The sequence below is a fragment of the Zonotrichia albicollis genome, chromosome 23 (genome assembly GCF_047830755.1).
Source record: "Zonotrichia albicollis isolate bZonAlb1 chromosome 23, bZonAlb1.hap1, whole genome shotgun sequence".
NCBI classification, from domain to species: domain Eukaryota; kingdom Metazoa; phylum Chordata; class Aves; order Passeriformes; family Passerellidae; genus Zonotrichia; species Zonotrichia albicollis.
In genome coordinates this window covers 1,602,299-1,621,010 of record NC_133841.1, presented here as the reverse complement: position 1 = coordinate 1,621,010, position 18,712 = coordinate 1,602,299, and the positions used below count along the sequence as shown (strand labels likewise).

Here is an 18,712-nt window from a genome sequence, read left to right as displayed (position 1 = left end):
CTGCACCCTCTGCAGCATCCAGCTTCACGCCTTGTCTGGATGAGAAGTTAAAGAATATTGAATTCGCTGGTTTGAATTCAATAATCTTCTGCCAGCTGTGTTTTGCGGTGTTAACACCCAACAGCACATTTCGTTTTTCCACTCATTCCTCTAGCTGTGTTTTTGCTTTCTGGCTGGTGCAATGTTTTCATCCTTGACACTTGCTGGAATTCTTGGGGTGTCCTATGCAGAGCCAGGAATTGGGATGATGATCCTTGTGGGTCCCTTCCAACACAAGAGACTCTGATTCTATGATATCCCTTAGAAGAACAACTGAAGGTTGTCTAGGGAAAGCCCATTCATTTAGATATAAAATGAGAATTATGCTTAAAATGTATTGGAGATTAATAGAATTTTAGCCTTAAAGGAAAGATGCTCGAACCTGGAATAACAGAAAAGATCCAGGTCAGATCAGAGGTGATCTGCGTGAATGGAAACTGTAGCTGTGCTATTATTGGCATAGCCAAGGAGCAGCCTCTCTCAAAAGAGCAAAATGGTCCTGTGCCAAAATGTTAATTTTGGGGGCCTTGAAAAGGTGAGATTATAGAACTTAAGTGAACAACAGGGACAAAAGGTCTGGTTGTGCCTCCACAGCCAAGCAGGACCTGTTTCCTGTACAAGCAGCAAGTGGAAACACAGCTGAAACTTGTCTTGTCTGCAAAGAGTTAAGTCCTGCAGACTCTCCCAGTTGGGATGGCTGGGGAGAGAGTGGAGCACGTGCCCTTCCCCCTGGGCTGGTGCAGTTGTGGATTTCCTCTTGGTGCTGACATTGGTCCATTCCCATCAAAGAGTCGCTGCCGTTGGCCAGACTCCAGTTCCTACAATCCCAATCATTATTTTGGGGGGGTCACAATTTTCCAGTGCAGTGCTGGATGTGTATGGCCCAGAGGCTCAGAAACGTAACACATCCATCCACCTGGCTCTGTGCCACTGCTGCAGGCCCCTCTCCAGTTTTCTTTTTCCTAAATAGCAGAATATGTGAGCTATTTGTTATTGCTGGAGTGACTTGACATGAAAAACATTCCTGCTGTTTGCTGAATATCTTGAAGAAACCGGATCTGCTTAAACGGTATAAATCAGTCTAAACAATAATATATCCCTGCTTGCTTTTGAGCAAACCCCCAGCACTTCAGCACACATGGTTTGCATTTTCTGTACTCTCTTCTAGTAAGCCTGAAATGGCTGGAAAACTGTAAAATTTTCACGTTGGATTTTAAACCTTGTCGAGAAATCAGTTCTTGCATATTCACTGCATTTAATTCCTTTCCTCCTTGTCTTGGCAGTTGATGCAAGTCTGCTTCTCAACATCCTTTTCCTTGCATTTCACCTCAAAAGTAGGTTTAGTTTTAAGGTAGAGGAGGCAGTTTTGCCTTTTTAATGTAAAGATGTGATAAAACCACAGGATTGGATATTAAAAACTCACTAATGGCTTTTACTTAATCTGTGGCCTGGAGGAAGCAATTAATGCTTTTTGAATAAACCCCAGTCAGTGCAGTGCTGCAGCAGCCATCTTCCCTGGAAGGTGTTGGAGTCACGTTGCCTCAGAAAGGTGGCTCAGCCATGTCCTTGCCCTGGAGTAGCCTGCAGAGCCCCATTAACTTTACAAGGAATTTTTCCTTAAGGTAATGATGCATCTGTCCCACAGGGATTTAACTTACTGCCTTCCCACTTTGGAACTGTTACCACTTCAATTATTTTTTGACTGATGCTTGGTTTCTTGTGGAGATATTATTAGGTTTTTTTTTTTTTTCCCAACGTGGGCATTTTGAGGCTGTGACTGAGAAGGGATTTTGCTGAAATGGCTTTGTGGGGTCAACAAGCTCTGATTCACTGAACCTTGAGTGTTAAAAAGTCTGTTAAAAAGAACTGCAAAGTTCTACCTTGCAGCTCAGCAGGTTGAGCCTCTGAGCAGGCTGCTCTGGTGGAAGGTGGTTGGAACAGGGGGTTGGAACAGGGTGGCCTTGAGGGTCCCTTCCAACCCAAGCCATGCTGTGACTCTGTGATTCTCCAAGTGCCTTTGAGGTACAACAGAAGCAGCAGCACCTGGAGGAGCAGCAAGGTCAGATGGTGCCTTCAGGGATGTCCCACTGGCACCTCTGACACAAATGTTTCCTGAGAGGAGGATTTGAGCAAAGGGGAGAGGACACACATGGCACTTTCCTGGTACAGGAAAAGCATCACTGAGTGAATTCTCATTTGGTTTTTCCTGTGTGCTTTGCAGGAGCCTGGGCTGCACCGTGGTGGAGATGCTGACAGAGAAGCCCCCGTGGGCAGAGTACGAGGCCATGGCAGCCATCTTCAAAATCGCCACGCAGCCCACCAACCCGCAGCTGCCCTCCCACATATCAGAACATTGCCGGGACTTCCTAAAGCAGATCTTTGTGGAAGCCAGGCACAGACCCTCTGCTGAAGAGCTGCTCAGACACCAGTTTGCACAGCTCCAGTACTGAATTACCTCCCCTGCTCGCAGCTCCTGCCGGGCTCGCCGTGCCCTGTCTTGTCCACTTGCAACTGCCCCTTGTGGTGCTGCATCTTCAGAATGCCAGCTCAGCTAGGCCTAGTCCTTTGGGAAGTTCTGCCAAGGAACTTTGGGTCTGCTCTCGTGCCTGATTCCTTCTTGTGCTGGATTAATGTTCATCCTGCCGACAGCTGCCCAAGCAGAGCTGCGTTTTTGCCCCAGATTTTGTTACCTGGCTGTGTGTTTTCTGCAGGAAGGGGAATCTGACAAGTGTCATCACTGGTTGAACCATTGTGGGAGCTGGAAGAGCTCCACTGTGCCCAAAACAGAAACATGCACCAGCTCCAGACCAGCTCTGCCTGTGGAGTCCCTGGTTTTTCCTCTCCTGGGGCTCCAGAGGTGTCTCCAGTCCCTGAATCCAGCAAAAAGCCATGTGCCATGTCATGCCCACTATAGTATGGTATATTTTTCTTCTTGAGTATTCAGCATCTGAAGGTGTTCAGAAGATATTGATTCAAAAGTATGTGAATAGTGTTATTTTATAATGAACCCATGGATTTGGGGCTGGGGGTGAGGGAGTTCTTTCCAGCTAAATGTCAGGATAATCAGACAAGTTTCAGCAGAATGCAATCACTCCAGGGCCTGAGGGAAGGGCTCTCCCATTAACATTGGAAAATCTGGAGCTAGGTTTGATCTGTCCCAGCATTCAGACAGTGCCACTTTGTGTCATACCAAACAAATCTGTGCTCCTGCTTCCTCTCTCTGGGGCTGCTGGGTCCAAACAAAACCCCTCTGGAAGGGAATTCAGTGGAATTCAGCTTCCTCCTGCATCTGTCTCTTTGGCTGGTAACTTTTTACCATCCTTTTAACCAAAGATAGTCAGCCTGGTACCCAGGAAATTACTTCAGAGTTTCTTTGAGCACAGGGAAAATGGAAAATTGAGGGTTTCTTGGGGAGAATTACCTGGATGCTTGTGTTGTGCACAGGGAGCTGGAATCAAGCTCAGCCTTGCTGAGCATTGTTTGAATTACAGGTGTGCAAGTGATCATTTAAGAGTTCCATAAAAATGTTGTGGCCTAACTTAAATAAGCTTCTGTAGGACACAAGTCAAACAGGGAACCTCAGACAACATTTAAAATGGTAACAAATATCTAAAATTACCTGGAGATCCCCACGCAGGTACCAGCAAAGCAAATCCAAGTGATTGTGCACTTGGAACACAGCACAGGTCAGACCTGATGGCCTCAAATCCTCTGTGCTGATTTGGGCACTAATTTATCTTTATTTCACTCATGAAAGACCAGCAGGTTTTAAGTGCTGGGGATTCATGGAGTGATTCCAAGTTATCTCTGAGAAATGAAACAAAGAAAAGCAAATGTTAATTAACTAAAATATTGCTTTATAGGGCAACACTGAAGGTGTTCTGCTCTTGTATTGGAAACCATATTAAGGTTCCACACACCTCCACTCTTCTCCCCCATAAAAAAATTGAAAATTGCTTCATAATGCAGTAAAATTCAGTTTTTAAGTGAATACTAATAGCAGGATAAGGCAAGTTTTAATGAAACCAAGCTCCTTCAACACATGAAAAATACTGTGTTGAATTAAAAGAGGGGAAAAAAGAACCCTGAAAGCCCCAACCAACCAAAAGTCCTGAAAAGCTTTAACGATATGAAATGTTTTTTCTGTGCCAAACCCAGAGCAAAGTGTAGCCAATAAAAACTGGTGTTGGTTTCCTTTCCAGGCTCCCTGCACTACTCCAAGGATGCACTGTCCCACTTGTGGGCACTTAGGGGATCCCTTTTATGAAAGCCCTTGTTCCATAATTTATTTAATTACAGTGAGAGCACTTCAACTGCTCTTTTCCCAACCAGGAACTTGACTCTAGATTGCCCAAGCCCTTGGCCTGACTTCACTGTTGCCTGAGGGGAGGTGAGGCTGTGACACTGCAGCTCGGAGCTGGGGAGCTTTCCCACCACTCTGCTGGGCCCGTGGGACCATCCCTGCAGTCTGCATGACAAAAGGAGGGGATCAGCACCAGCTCTTCAAGCCTTGCATCCTAAATATACCAAAGATTGGAGTCTTCATCCCCTGCCCATCACCTGCAGGAATCAGGAGCACCGTGACATCTGCATCCCTCTGTCCTTGGCCTGTCCTCACCAAACCCAGACCTTCTCCCTTGGTTTTTCCCTCGTGCCGTGATCTGGGAGAGAGCAGGGCGTGAGGGAAGGACAGAACTTGTGTCCAAGCACCTCAATCCTCAGGAGCTGTCGTGGCTTTTACCTCACCCGCATGCCGGAGGCGCTTCCAGAGCAGAGCAGAGCAGGGCAGGGCAGGAGCAGCCAGGACTGGCGGTGGCTCAGGGCTGTCCCCAGGGCTCAGAGCCCTGCCCTGGGCTGGCTGTGCCCCCTCTGTGCCCAACCCTGCGGCCAGGCTGGCAGGGAGAGGGAGCAGCACCCCCTGGACACGACAGAGAACACGGGGCCAGCCCGGACTGGCGCGTTCGGCACAGGAACAAGCCAAAGCATTGCCTGTATGTTTGGAGATGCACTTTTATGAATGTAGTTTATATCGCTCTTTTTTAGCTCTTTTTACATCATGTAAACGGTGATGCCTCATTTTATTTTTTTTTTCTTTTTTAATTTATATCGTAAAAGATCATATTTGGTGATTTTTATATATATCGACTGTTATGGGGTTGCGGGGGGGGGGAGGTGGGGAAATAAATTTGACGCCTTTATGAATTTAAAAAGGAAAAAAAGCAGCTGGTTTTGCAGAGAATTTGCTGATGGTTTATAATGAGTAGAGCTGAGCCAAAATGCCTCTTTGTTTCCTCACAGCCTCTTGATTGTGGAAAAGGAAGATCTGGATTCCTGAGTCCACTGCTCTGATTAATAACTTGGGGCTGACATTGATACCAGAGGCTTTTAACAGCCCTGGCAGCAAAAGAGTTTCAAGTGGACAGAAATGTAATTATACCTCAGAATTGAATTATATCTGGCCTCTTTATCCTGGCAGACTAGGAAAAAACTGGGAATAAACTCATTTAGGGAAGAGTAGAGCAGGAGGGCCAGGCTGACAATAAGCTATTGTGTCAATTCCAAATGTCATGTTGGATTTCCTGCTGTTCCTTCCAGGGAGGGATATACAGGGAATATTGAGTATTGGGGTCCCTGATGGAAAGTGCTGCAGAAATGGAGAATATTTGACAAAGAATTTCTTATCAGAGTCCCAATGTCCTCAAACATTTAAAACTAATCAGAAAAATGTCCAAGATTCCCATTGGAGAGGAGCTTGGGGGAATGTGGCTGTCCCTGAGGCAGTGAGGAAACAAAGCAGTGACATTTTGGTCTTGGTGTGACGATTCTGTGCATTCCAGGTTATTTGCTTGTTCTCCAGAAAATCCCATCTTTGCCCATTCTGTGGCAGTTAGGTTGCATCAGTTTGGATGGGGTTTGGGGGTAGTTTTTTTTTTGCCTATTTTGGAATAATATTCCAAAGGACTGGAAGCTGCTCCAAAGAGTTGCCATTGGCACTCAGTTACCAACACAGACTGAGCAGGAGGGAAAAGGCAGGTGTGCCAGGAGCAGCTGAAAAAGGAAGAAAAGGATTTTATCATCACCATAAATGATGCAAAGCAGGGAGAAAGGGCTTTAACCTGGATTGTGCAGAAGACCTTGACCCAGTAGTCTCTATTTACCGACCAGGGGCTTGCAGTGCAAAGCCAGGCCAATGTATCATTTTATTTACAATAAAATTATCATTTATATGAAAGCCTGATTTGGTCACTGTCCTTTTAAAAAGTGAAAATTTGGAGAAGGAAAGCCTCTGTGTTTCAGACAAGTGGAAGATACCATGAGCTCCCTTCCAGCTGAAGTGGAGGAATCTGGATGTCTTGCACTGACTGTAGCAGTGATTTGGAGAGAATTTGGTGTCCTGGAACCAGAGAAAACCTCCTGACATCCCCTGTGTGTCAGAGCCCCCACTCCTGCCTTTGCCAAAGGAGCAACCTGGGAGCTCTGTTACCTTCACTTTGAGGAGATTCTTCCCAAAGAGGGAGGAGGAGGCAAGGAAAGATCATTGTTTCTCTGGTGTAATGTTTTCTTTCTAACTGAAAACCCAACTTTAAAAACCTGGGGGTTCCATGCTTCCCTACCCCCCTAAAATCCTCCTGCATTGTTAAAATGCTGCTCATCAGCAGCCTGGGAGCTGAGGGGATGGCAAGTGAGGCCAGCCAGAGGCAGGAAGTGGAACTGAGGGCTCTGCTTTCATTTTCTGAGCCTTCTGAAGGAGGAAGGGGCCAGGGAAGGGGCCCCGAGCCTGCAGCATCACAGCCCCTCAGCAGGGCTGCTCAGGGGTGGCTGTTTTGGGGTGGCAATCCCAATCTGTGTGCACAGTCCCCATGGTGGCTGCGTGTCCCAGGAGCCCTCTGAACAGACCTTTAGTGGAAAGGAGAATGAACTTGTCCAACATCAGGCTCCTGTGGTCACTCAGCCAGCGCTGTCCCCAAAATCAGATGTCACCTGTGTCACTGCTGTACTGAGCAGGGGGAGCACCACACAGACCAGGGGCTATTTGTGCCATCTCTTCCTCCTCTGGACTACCCATCCTCATCTTCCTCCCTCTTTCATCCTTATCTCCTGTTTCCATGGCTTCTCCCAGACGGGACGTGCTCAGCAGAGCTGATGGGATCAGTCAGGGATGTTGATATCAAGGCTGCTGCTCTATGTGGGGGCTCTGAAAAGCCCAATTCCTGTAGAATTTGAAAGACAAATTGGGGTTCCTGAGCACAGCTGTACAAAGTGTGCCTGGAGGAAAGAGGTAAATAATAATTAAAACCTGACTCAGCCACTTTCTCTGGTTTTCCTGCATTTGTGTCTCCAGCCTGGCAGGGCCCGCTGGGCTCATTCATTTGTAGGGAGTGTGCAATCCAAACCAGGGGATTGGAAGTGGGGTGGGTCCAGGGCAGACTTGTGGCACACACCAGGGCAAAGGGGTGGATCTGGTCCTGGGGGATCCCCAGGCTGGTAAATGCATTTTGAGAGTGGCCTGGGCTCCATTTGGAAGCGGGTGGAAGGTTCCAGCTGGGCTGTGCAGCTCACAGGGCAACACCGATGTGGAATTTGAAATCCTGGTTCAGTTCCCAAAAACTTGGGGGCTCCAGGGGGGATTGTGGTCAGGAGCCTGCACCCTGCTCACCTCTGCCTTGTCCTCCTGGTGTGCAGGACCCTTCTGGGCACTCCCCAAAGCAGGCAGGGCTGCCTCTTTCCCTTCCCTGCCTCCCCTTCCCCCCCAGCCTCACACACACAGGTATCCAGGGAATAGGATATATGTGTCCTATTGCCTGGGTAGGGAAATATTCCTATTAGGGAATATTTCCCTGATCCCACATGGACACAAGCTCTTTGCACACTGCCTGGGCAGTCAGAGGCAGACCTGACCCCCTCCCCAGGCCCCTGGGAACACAGGACAGGACAGGCAAGGCTGGGAAACCTTGTATTACAAAAATAAAGGCGCGCAGGCGAAGCTGCCACGAGGCTCCAGCGCAGAACGTACCAGTGGAAGGCAAATATAAAAAACAGACACTGTGAAACCTTAAGGCTGAACCATCCCAGCTGAACTGAGCTGATGTAAACCAAGGACCCTCCTCATGCAGAGCCCCAGCAGGGCAGGGCTGGTGTGGCTGGGAGCTCTGCAGTGCCTCAAGCTGGAGAAACCCCCAGCTCTTCCCTTTTCCATGGTGACAGGGCTGACATGGATCAACAGGGCTGGGGTCCCATGGGGGGCACAGCTCCTGCTCTGATCTCACTGGGGGTCCCATGGGGGGCACTGCTCCTGCTCTGATCTCACTGGGGGTCCACTGCTCCTGCTCTGATCTCACTGGGGGTCCCATGGGGGGCACTGCTCCTGCTCTGATCTCACTGGGGGTCCCATGGGGGGCACTGCTCCTGCTCTGATCTCACTGGGGGCCCATGGGGGGCACTGCTCCTGCTCTGATCTCACTGGGGGCCCATGGGGGGCACTGCTCCTGCTCTGATCTCACTGGGGGTCCCATGGGGGGCACTGCTCCTGCTCTGATCTCACTGGACAGAGGGAGGGCTCCAGGTCTGGGGGCTGCACCCTGCTCACCCCTGCCCTGTCCTTAGAGCCTGCAGGACCCCTCTGAGCACCCCCAGAGTGGGGCTCCCCCCTCTGCCCGGGCCCAGGTCCTGCTCTACATCAGCTCAGTTCTCCCGGCTCAGCCGCCCCGGCTCTGCGGGGCTCCGGGGCGGGGCTGGCCCCGCTCACGCCGACTTGGTGCCGCTCTCCACCTCCTTGTGCACCCACAGCTCCTTGTGCTGCCGGCGCCCGAAGCCTTCGTCGTAGTTGCCTTTACTCTTGAAGAGCTGCTGGAAGTGGGGCTTGCAGTAGAACTCCCCGTGGAGCGCGGCGTAGCTGCCCAGGCTGGGGAGGGAGGGCAGGGTTAGCCAGGCAGGGACACTGGGGGGCTTAGGGGGGCTTGGGGACACCGGGACAGCAGAGGGGACAGCATCCACCAGGGGACCCTTAGGGCCAGCAGAGGCTGTGAGCAGAGATGGGGGGTCCCAGGGGAGCTCAGCTCGGCTCTGAGTCCTCCAGAAGGAGGCTCTGGCTCCTTCAGCTCTCCTGGGGCTGCTCTCATGGGGAACATCTCCCCTTCCACACCAGGCAGGGCTTAGCTGGGCCCAGGTGTGCAGATGAACCTTTGCTATGGTGGGTGGGCTGGGGGGCTTTGGCTACAGGCCAAACAAGGGGCTGTGATGGGGGGACACTATTTGGGGGGGGTCTCAGCAGAGCTGCAGTGGCTCCTGTCCCACCACAGGGACAGCCGGGCTCACCTGAGCTTGGCGTGGCAGTGCTTGCAGCAGAAGCAGGAGTTGTGGAAGACGAATTTGTCGGCCACCAGGCGCTCCATGGGGTACACGGTTTTCTGGCAGGCAGTGCACATCTCCTTCACCTGCGCCTTCAGGCTGAAGGACTGGCCAAGGGCAGAGCAAAGGGAGACAGAGGATGAGGAAGGAGTTTGGGATCCCTCCAGTGCCCTCCATTCACCAGAGCCCTGGGGAGCAGGAGGCAGCCCCATCTCCCTCACCCTCCCTGGGCCACTCCACTGCTGCTGGCCTGGGTGGGAGCTTGGCCCAGGGGCTTTTGGCCCTTCCAGCCTTGCCAAGAACCAGCAGGATGGCACAGAGCAGCTGGGGCTGCCCCTGGATCCCTGGCAGTGCCCATGGCCAGGCTGGGCAGGGCTTGGAGCAGCCTGGGACAGTGGGAGGTGTCCCTTCCATGGCACTGGGTGGGCTCTGAGGTCCATTCTATCCCAGGCCATTCTGGGATGATTTATGGTGTAGAAAAAGCAAAGGTACCTTGGAGCGCTGCACTGTGCTGCCTCCTGAGCTGCTTTTGGCCTCCTAAAAAGGGAAGGAGAAAGCAAAATGAGAGCTTGGCACAAGACCCTGACCAAACCCCTCTGTGCCTGCACCTATAAACAGCACCTGTGGCCCGTGCAGCTCCACACAGCAGCTCTGCTCCTGCCCCTTGGAGGGGATCATTAACTCCTCTTGCAGGAGGGGCTCAGGGGGCAATGCCCAGGCTCAGGGGGCACTGGCCCGTTCCCCCTGGGCACAGTTGGATGCCCCTCGCTGTCCCAGAGCCTCTTGGGGCCGAGGTTTTGTTTCCAGTTCCTCTTTTCCCCTTCAGCCCTCACAGTGGGGCTGTGCAGGAAATGAGGCACACAGCCCTGGGGGTGTGGGGAGGGCACAGGGCAGAGCTCTGTGTGATTTTTGGGGCAGGTGCTGCCCAGCCCTGCAACACCAGGGCACAGCCCCAAGCACTGAGCAGCCTCTACCTGTGCCCCAGGTTTCAGGGCAGGGTCTCTCTGCATTGTGTCTCTGCAGCTGCAACAGCTCATCCCTTCCAAATCCCCCCTCGCCTGTGCACATCCTGCACCCACCCCACACCTGCTGGGTCCCTGACAGCCACCCCAGGAGTTCCACCCTCCTGGGCACTGATGGAAGTGCTCCTTCCTTCCCAAAGTCGGGGTCCAAGGGCACTCCAGCGAGGTGACCAGCCAGGGCTGGCTCATCCCCTCGTGCCTTGCTCCCAAGGTCAGGGCAGTGTGACCCCAGGACATCCCCCAGGATGTCACCCAGTTTGGCTCTGCCTGCCCAGCACTGCCCCTCTCTGCCCCCAGGCTGATCCCCTCCCCCTGCTCCTCCTGCCCTGTCCTTCCCCATCGCTTCTCCTTTGTATTTTTGGAAACAGTTTGTCCAAGGGAGGCACAGGAAGCTCTCCCCTCGCCTCTGAGCTGCCTCCTCAGAGGTTTCCCAGCTGCTCTCACTGCCTGAGGTCAGGGACACGATTTTGTGATTTTCCTCCCAGTCCCACGAGGCTGGAAGCAGGAGCCAAAGTCAACAGTGGGCCATGGGCAGGGGAGGCTCAGGCTGTGTAAAACCAGTTGCATCCCTTGGCACTGGGAGAACAAGCACAGCTGCTCTCCTGGGGTTAGGGTTTAATGTGCTGCTTCCAGGCTCAGCTGAGCAGGGCTGAGGAAAAGCTGCCTCTCTGGAGCTGAGACATCCGTTCCCAAGGCTGCAGCAGCCCAGGGCTGCTGTCACTTCTCGGCAGCTCCTGGCCAGCCAGGCACACTCTCCACTCCATATCTGATAGATCTTCCCTCGGGGAAGGGCCGTATCCTGTCCCAGCAGGAGATGTTCTTGAACCTTGATGTTTTTCCATCTCCAATCACTCCAGCTCGAAAGCTCTCAATTGTGATCACGGAAAGCCATGGAAACACAAACAAACAGACAGACAGCAGCTCCAGGAGCTGGGGATGGAGCAGAGCCTGAGGCTGGCGTCCAGCGGGCTCAGCCAACAGCACCTTCTGCTGGAACATTCCTGCCCCCAGTCCTGCTCTCTGAGTAGCTGTGGCCGTGCCTTTGATCACCCTGAAATGTCAGGTCAGGAACAGAGCTTCTGTGCACAACCCTCCCCCCCTGAGAACCCAAACCCAGCTGAAATTCCCACACAAACCCCAGGGTACAAACCCCACGTACATGGGCTGGGGCTGGGCTGGCTGCTCCCGTGGCCTGGAACATGGCTCCTTCCCCTTCTCCCTCTGTTTGATCCTCAGCTTGAAGGCTGTGGGTCGAGGTTCCCTGCAGAGGTGTCACAGACAGAGCTCTTGCAGCACCTGGAAAGGAAATGTCATCAGGAGTGGGGCTGGTTTCATCACCAACCCCAGCAGCCCTGCAGGAGCTGGGGTGTGCTCAAAGCTCCCTCCAGGCTCAGCTCAGCCCTTCCCAGAGATTGAGGCACAGGGAACTGGATGGGAGATGCAGATCTGGAACACTGGGACAGCAGCAGGAGGGTTTGGGGCTCTGAACACCTGGAAGGTGATGGGATGGATTCTACCTCAAACCCATGGTGGAAGCACCTGCCAAGCAATGACCACTCGGCCCCAAACCAAGGCAGCAAAACCAGCACCCCCTGTTTCACTAATGCAGCCACTCAAGGAATGGTGCTGCTGGAGGAAGAACTGTGGTTTTAGTCTAATTTTAGCCCAGAAAAGTCTTGTTGATCCCAGCTCAGCAGAGCCACTGATGGGGATTTTGTCTTTGGTGCCTTTAGGCTGAGCCCTTGTGATGTGCCTGCGAGGATGAGGCTGACAGGGCTGGGACCAGCACAGGAAAAACACACCAGCATTGCAAATCACCCCTTTTGGTAAAAAAGGAGCTAAAAAGGCACTGACAGCTCCTCAGGGGTTTTCCCCACCGCACTTTACCCTCAAAACACCTGTGAAAGATGAGCCCTGGTTTGAATACAGAGGACAGAGCTCTGGGGATGTGTGGTGCTGCCAAGGGAGGAGCAGAGCAGCAAAAAGGAGGGTGAAGGGGTGGCTCTGCAATGATGGGGATGAGTTAGATGGAAAACCAGCACCTGCCTCTGCCTGGAGCTGCTTTCCTGCCCTACTGAACCCCCTTGGCCTCATATTGCCACCCCAAAAACCTTCCTGCTGCCCAAGGACTGGGCTAGACACTGAGAAAACCCCAGGGCAGAGCCAGGTCAGGGTGGAGCGCTCGGGGCAGGGGCATCTCCTCAATGCCCACCTCACAGAGATGTTTGCAAACTTGTCCTGGGCTTTAGGGGGCTCTTGGGCTGCCAAACCCCCAGCAGCTGACAGCAGGCTTGAGTTACATCAGCAAAGCACCTAAAATTCATGGCTGCTGTCAGAGTTGAAAAGAGCATTTCCCCAGGTCCTGGGCATGGTGGGTGCCCCTCTCAGCCCTGCTTGCAAAGGTTTCCCAGCCCCAGCTGAGGCCCAGCCCTGCTCTATCAGCATCATTTCCCGTCTGCTGCGGTTTGGTTGTTATTTCCTGCTCTCCGAGCTTGCTCTCAGGCTGCTGCTGCTGAGCCCAGCATCTGCTGGGGGCCACCCCCAGAGCCCCTCCCCGCCCCCATTCCTGGGACAGCACCTTCTCCTTGTGCCTCCGGGCTCTGTGGGGTCCTGCAGCCCAGCACAGACCCTGCAGGGAACATGAGGGACCCCCAAAACGTGGTGTCCCCGTCCACACACAGCTCTGACACAGACACACAACCCTCCCCTTTTCACCTGATTTTCACCTTCACCCCAGCCTTTCTCACAAATATTTGTCCTCCCCCAGCTTCCTTTCCCTCACAGCTCATCTTCCTCCCCTAACCCAGCCACCTTCTCTCCCTGGGTATTTCCAGACTCCCCACACCCCAGCAGCTGCTCCAGGGGAAGGTCCCTGCCCATGGCACAGGGTGGGACAAAATGAGCTTTAAGGTCCCCCCAACCCAAACCATTCAGGGCTTCTCCGATAAACCCATTTTTACTTCCACTCACTCTTTGTTTCTCTGCTCCTCATGCCCCCAAACCCCTTTCCCTTCAATTCCACCCATTTATCCCCCCCATGGAGGGTTTCCCACCCAGCCCCTCTGCCCACCTTGCACAGACCCTCTGGTGCTTCCAGCCAGCCCCTCGCTGCAGCTTCAGCCTTCAAAGCTCCTTCCTGCTGCAGGGCAGGAGGCAAGAGCAGAAATCTCAAAGGGGAAGGGTGTGCTGGGGTGATAAGGGAACCAGAACAAGTGAGAAACTGCAAGAGGGACTCTTGGAGGCTCTTGGCTGCTGTCATGGCTCATCCCAGGAGCACAGCTTGGGGCTGGGGCCCAAGGCAGCCACCAGCAGCCTCCAGGAGAGGGAAAATGTGGTGACACGGGCACAGCCTAAGGACAAGCTGCCACACTGATGCTACAAAGCCCTCACAAGGGCTCGGGGAGCCTTGGGGCTCGCTGGATTTGAGGGTGCAGCAGACACATGTGGCAAAGCCAGTGGAGACTGGCACTCTGTTGGCACCATAACTGCCAGATCTGACTGTCCCAAACCTCTGCTCCCTATGTCCTCAGTCAGGTGCACAGCCTGGGAAGAGCAGGAGTGAGGACTGTCCTCCTCTCCAGGTCATGCCAGCAGTTTTGGGGTTTTGGCTCAGGACAAGGTGAGAACCCCTTTGCCTTCCAGCCTCTCTCATCCTGCCCCTTGTACCAACTGACGGCTCCAAGTAGCAGGGAGGAGTTTGAGGGGAGGAAAACAACGCTGCTCCATCACAGAGCTTTCCCCCACCAGCCTCCTGCATCCCCCCTCACCTTCCTGCCTGACCCTGGGGCAGATGGAGGGAGAGGGAACATCTGGGGTGGCCCCAGGGCAGTCCCCAAGCTCAGCCTGCCTCTGAAGGATCGGGTTTCCTGCAGCCAGGAGGGTGCAGGGAGCCTTTCCCGGTTCCCTTCTCCAGAGGGGCCGGCAGGGCTGGATCCCGGTGTGATCCAGTGCTGACCCGGCCCGTTCCCGGTGCTGACCCAGTGCAGGCCCGGCCCGTTCCCAGTCCGTTCCCGGTGCAGGCCTGGCCGGTTCCCGGGGCAGATCCAGCCCGTTCCCGGGGCAGGCCCGGCAGGGCTGGATCCCGGTGCTGACCCGGCCCGTTCCCAGCCCATTCCCGGTGCAGGCCTGGCCCGTTCCCGATGCTGACCCGGCCCGTTCCCAGTGCAGACCCAGCAGCTCCCAGCCCGTTCCCGGCCCGGTGGGTTCCGGCAGGGAAGGAGCAGGAGTGCAGAGGGCGAGGGGCCCCTCTCTGCCAGATGGTTCCCATTAGCAGCCCTAGGAAGGGTTTGTTTACTGCAGCCATTGCTGCTCCATTGCAGGAGGCTTCCCCAAAGGCAAAGCACGGCCTGGGGGATCCGGGCCCCTTCCTCCTCCATCCTCCAAGGATGTGAAATGACCCAGAGCACGGCGAGGCACCTCGGAGAGGAAGGAGAAGCAGATTCCTTTTTAGCTGTTCTCACTTGGTGGGCTCTCTGTTGCCACTGTGGTGGCCTGATGCAAACAGGTGAGCTCTGATCTGGGAGATCTCAGACCTTGGTATTCTGATACAACTCCAGCACCCCTGAAAACCTCTGGCCTGCTCTGTCCTTACACCCCTCCTTGCAGAAGAATCCAAGTGTCTTCCTTGCATTTTGCTCTCTTTTCCCTGTCTCCACCTAAAGTAATAATTTCCTTGGGGGCCTGTTGTTTCAGAAGTCATTTACCATATCCAAGGAAGACACTGCGCCAGCCTGACACAACCTGTGTTAAAACCACCCAGAATTTTATTCTGCTTCCCAACAGCACATCTGATTACTCTCCCAGAACCTGGTCTAGAAACCAACCTTTCCTTGTGCTCCAGTTAATGGAGCTGTAATTGCCTGTCATTTCCTCCTTACTCCAACACAGCCTTGGCTGATTTCCTCTCCTGGAATATCACCTGTTACTCACAGACTCTGCACTGGCATTTCCTGTGGTGGTTTCCATCCCTGGAGGGGTTTAAGGCCATGGGGAGGTGGCACTTGGGGACATGGTTAGCAGTGGCCTTGGCAGTGCTGTGGGAATGGTTGGACACTGTGATTTAGAGAGCTTTTCCAGCCTGAAGGATTCTCTGATTCCACGGGGTGAGCCCATCTCTTGAGCCTCCAGAGACCCCACAAAAAACTTTTGCTGCTTCATCACCTGCAGATGCAGCAAGAGCAGGAGTGGATCCGGTTCCAGGCAATTCAAAACACAGCACAACCCCTTTCCATGGTCCCTGCCTCCACACAAACCCTACAAAAACTGCTGTTTCCTGTCCAAATGCAGATTGTATAAGAAGAAAACATTAACAAAATTATATTGGTAGTTAAATCTCTCCAAATATTCTTTTTGAGCTGCCTCAGCTATTTTCAGCCTTCATCTCCATCCTTCCTTTTAGGATCCAAGGTGCCATAGAGCCCAGGATAGGATCTGGCTCTCTGAAATCCACAAGATTGCAGTGGAGCAATGAATGTGCCAGGAAAAGTAATCCCTGGAGAGGCACATCAGAGGATGCTGAGGCATCTTGCCACTGAAAACCCCAAGCTGGACATATGGAGAGGGTTATGGGCACACCACAGGCGTGAGAAATATGTCTAAAGTGTGCTTAACATTGATACTGCAATAATCCTTTTGTCCAGATTTAATGTTTTCCATCCCAGGGCTTTTGCTAAGAGCGAGGTAAGCACTGCAACACCCCCAGATGGCAGATAAAAATGACTTAACTGGCAGGGAAAAGCAGACGTGTCTTGGTGAGGACATGGCAGCTGCCTGGCAAAACCCTACAAGAGCTGAGGGTGGGAGAAAAGGAAAAGAAAAACTTCATCACCCTCCAGGGCCAGAGCGGTCATTGAAGACGCCCAGGAATTACCCACTGAAGGAAACCAGAAGAGAAATTCCCTAATGAGAAGTCTCCTGGGCTTTTTGCTGACCAAAAAAGGTCAGGAACCTGGATTTAAGCTGTTTAAGAATGAAGATGCCTCCACCACTTTGCAAAGCCCAAGAGGTTGGTTCTGACAGACCCTCAGTTTGGAACTGGGAATTTGCTTCTTGTAGGACTCCCATTTAAAAAGGACATTAACACTGGGGCTGTGTCAGACTAAGCTTGGTCGATTGCCCTGCAATTATTTTGTAATCGACATTAATAATGCTGCAGATGTGCTACTCCTGGCCTTAAACACACAACAGCTCAGCTGAGGCACCAGATGTCTTCCCTGTGAGAGCCCTCACACAACGCCTTTGGTGGACAAAGCCCAATTTTCAAGGCTGGATTATCAGCTTTTTTTTCAAAACTGATACCCACACCATGAAAAAAACCAGCAGAAAATTGATCATAAATATGATCCACAAGGTATCTCAGCTTGTTTGAAGTGATCCAAGGGGATTAGACAGATCAGGCTGGCTCAAAACACAGTAGTTACAGCACCAGACTGGGACTTGGGAGACCTGGGCTTGATTCCTAAATCTGCTGCTAATTTTGGATGGCAGTGGATAAATAATTCCATTTTTTCTGTTCCCTTTTTTCCCCCTCCCCTCAATGGAAACAGAGCTGCTCTCCTTTGTGGAGCCCTGGGAGATCCCTGGCTGTTCAGGGTTATGTCAGAGCCCAGGGCATTTGTGTTGTTATTAAATCTCACAGTCATGCAACAGCCTCCCCAGGGAAGTGATGAAAGACCTGTCGCTGGAAAGGTTTAAACGCAGCCTGGATGAGGCGGTAGGAGACACACATCGGGAATTGGCAGGCGTTAACCGAGAGGGATAAGGGAGTCGGGATCTAACAGGTTTTTCTTCCATCTCTGCTCTTTCTGATCAGCTTAATAAAACGGATCTGTCCAGCCGCCCTCCGGCATGTACTGCAGCACACAACAAAGAGGGAACTACAGCTCGAACGGGAACGTGAGCCCCGAAATGCGCCCCCAAATGCACCCCCGGAGCGGGTCCGGCCAGCACGGGCCTGCTCGCCTCACGGCTACCGGCCCCCCTGCGGGGCTCCGCGGGCGCGGGGCGCTGCCTCCGGTCCTCAGCCCCGATCCCCGGCCCCGAACCCCGGCCAGCTCCGAAGCTCCGCTGTGCCCCGTTCCGAGCCCGAACCTCCTCCCGCCCCCGAGGCCGAGCAGCTGCCGGTGCAGCGGGGCTGGGGGCGATCCCGAGTGCGGGGCGGCTCCTGAGCAGCGCAGCCGCTGCCCGGGGCTCTCCCCGCTCCTCTCCATCCCCGCCTGCCCCGGCTCCCCCAACCCGGTGTGCTCAGGAACCGGGACCCCCGGTGCGGGCGAGCCCCTCAGCCCCGCTGCCGGGGCCGGCATTGTCTCGCCGCCGCCGCCTCCCGCCACCCCCGAGCCGAGCTCACCGCCGAGCAGGAGGGTCCGCAGGGCGGGGCCGTGCCGTGCCGTGCCGTGCCCGGGGCTGGGCTGTGCTGTGCTGTACCGTGCCCGGGGCTCTGCCGCCCTTGTCCCGCCGCAGAGGCCGCGGCCGTGCAGCGGAGCCGCTTCCTGCGCTCCCCGCGCCGGCTCCGAGCCCTTTTATCGCGGGGCCGCAGCAGCGATTGGCTCTCGGCGTCGAACCGGCTTCCAGGCGCTCGCTCCTTTGTGTGGAGCCAACCTCTAACCCCGAACCTTCCCCGCTCCCCCGGCTCCCACCTCTGTCTCCCTGGTCCTCTGCAGCCTCCCCGATCCCACAGCGCCGGCCCCGGGGCGACCCTTCCGCTCTCTGGCACAGGGTGCAATTACTCCCCCCGCTAATTAGCTCCTCCAGCCTCTCTCCCATGAGCTGCGTGTGCAGATTGGCTTTGCCCCAAGCTTTGGACACGGCCTTGGGCTCTCTCTGCGTGGCACTCACCCACCCGGTAAGAGATCCTGGAGCATCCCAAAGGATCCATCCTGACCCCGCTAAGGGATCCTGGAGCGTCCCAAAGGATCCATCCTGACCCCGCTAAGGGATCCTGTGTCATCCCAAAGGATCCATCCTGACCCCGCTAAGGGATCCTGGAGCGTCCCAAAGGATCCATCCTGACCCCGGTGAGAGATCCTGGAGCATCCCAAAGGATCCATCCTGACCCCGCTAAGGGATCCAGTGTCATCCCAAAGGATCCATCCTGACCCCGGTGAGAGATCCTGTGTCATCCCAAAGGATCCATCCTGACCCCGCTAAGGGATCCTGGAGCATCCCAAAGGATCCATCCCTGCAGCATCTGCAAAAGCTGCATTTCCCACACCTCAGCTCACTGCTGGCATAGGAAGGATCTTATCAGGCAGCAGCAGGAAAGGAGGATTCCAGTGCTCCCCAATCCTCACCCTCCAGAGGGGTAA

At 53.9% G+C, this 18,712-nt stretch overlaps 3 protein-coding genes across 7 annotated transcripts in view; 2 read left to right on the top strand and 1 right to left on the bottom strand.

The window, feature by feature from the left end:
- MAP3K3 (mitogen-activated protein kinase kinase kinase 3) overlaps window positions 1-7,631 on the top strand; it is a 37,390-nt gene extending 29,759 nt beyond the window's left edge. For all 3 annotated transcript variants that reach the window (XM_074557714.1, XM_074557713.1, XM_074557715.1), the window contains exon 17: window positions 2,261-7,631. In XM_074557714.1, the coding sequence (XP_074413815.1) occupies window positions 2,261-2,489 (229 nt within the window). In that variant the 3' untranslated portion in view covers window positions 2,490-7,631. The remainder of the gene's footprint in view (window positions 1-2,260) is intronic.
- A 349-nt stretch (window positions 7,632-7,980) lies between these two features.
- Window positions 7,981-18,185, bottom strand: LIMD2 (LIM domain containing 2). 3 transcript variants are annotated; one of them, XM_074557719.1, is made up of 6 exons: window positions 17,838-17,951; window positions 17,755-17,800; window positions 11,569-11,705; window positions 9,880-9,924; window positions 9,355-9,494; window positions 7,981-8,941 (listed from the first exon to the last, which is right to left on the bottom strand). In XM_074557719.1, the coding sequence occupies exons 3-6, from the start codon at window positions 11,608-11,610 to the stop codon at window positions 8,782-8,784; spliced, it is 387 nt and encodes a 128-aa protein (XP_074413820.1). In that variant the 5' UTR covers window positions 11,611-11,705; window positions 17,755-17,800; window positions 17,838-17,951; the 3' UTR covers window positions 7,981-8,781. The 3 variants fall into 3 exon arrangements, with proteins under 3 accessions (XP_074413820.1, XP_074413818.1, XP_074413819.1); XM_074557717.1 differs by lacking the exons at window positions 17,755-17,800; window positions 17,838-17,951 and adding an exon at window positions 18,044-18,185; XM_074557718.1 differs by lacking the exons at window positions 17,755-17,800; window positions 17,838-17,951 and adding an exon at window positions 13,480-16,722.
- On the top strand, window positions 16,776-18,011 carry LOC141731520 (uncharacterized). Its single transcript, XM_074557716.1, has 2 exons — window positions 16,776-17,121; window positions 17,221-18,011. The coding sequence occupies exon 2, from the start codon at window positions 17,256-17,258 to the stop codon at window positions 18,009-18,011; it is 756 nt and encodes a 251-aa protein (XP_074413817.1). The 5' UTR covers window positions 16,776-17,121; window positions 17,221-17,255.
- Window positions 18,186-18,712: the final 527 nt, after the last annotated feature.

Excerpts from the sequence above, each read along its gene's own strand:
- LOC141731520 (XM_074557716.1), top strand. The coding sequence starts at position 17,256 with ATGTACTGCAGCACACAACAAAGAGGGAACTACAGCTCGAACGGGAAC.
- LIMD2 (XM_074557717.1), bottom strand. The coding sequence starts at position 18,170 with ATGGGAGAGAGGCTGGAGGAGCTAATTAGCGGGGGGAGTAATTGCACC. Across the intron at positions 11,706-18,043 it reads AGAGGACCAGGGAGACAGAG|GTGCTGCAAGAGCTCTGTCT; the intron begins GTGGGAGCCGGG and ends TTTCCTTTCCAG. Across the intron at positions 8,942-9,354 it reads CACTGCCACGCCAAGCTCAG|CCTGGGCAGCTACGCCGCGC; the intron begins GTGAGCCCGGCT and ends CTCCCTCCCCAG.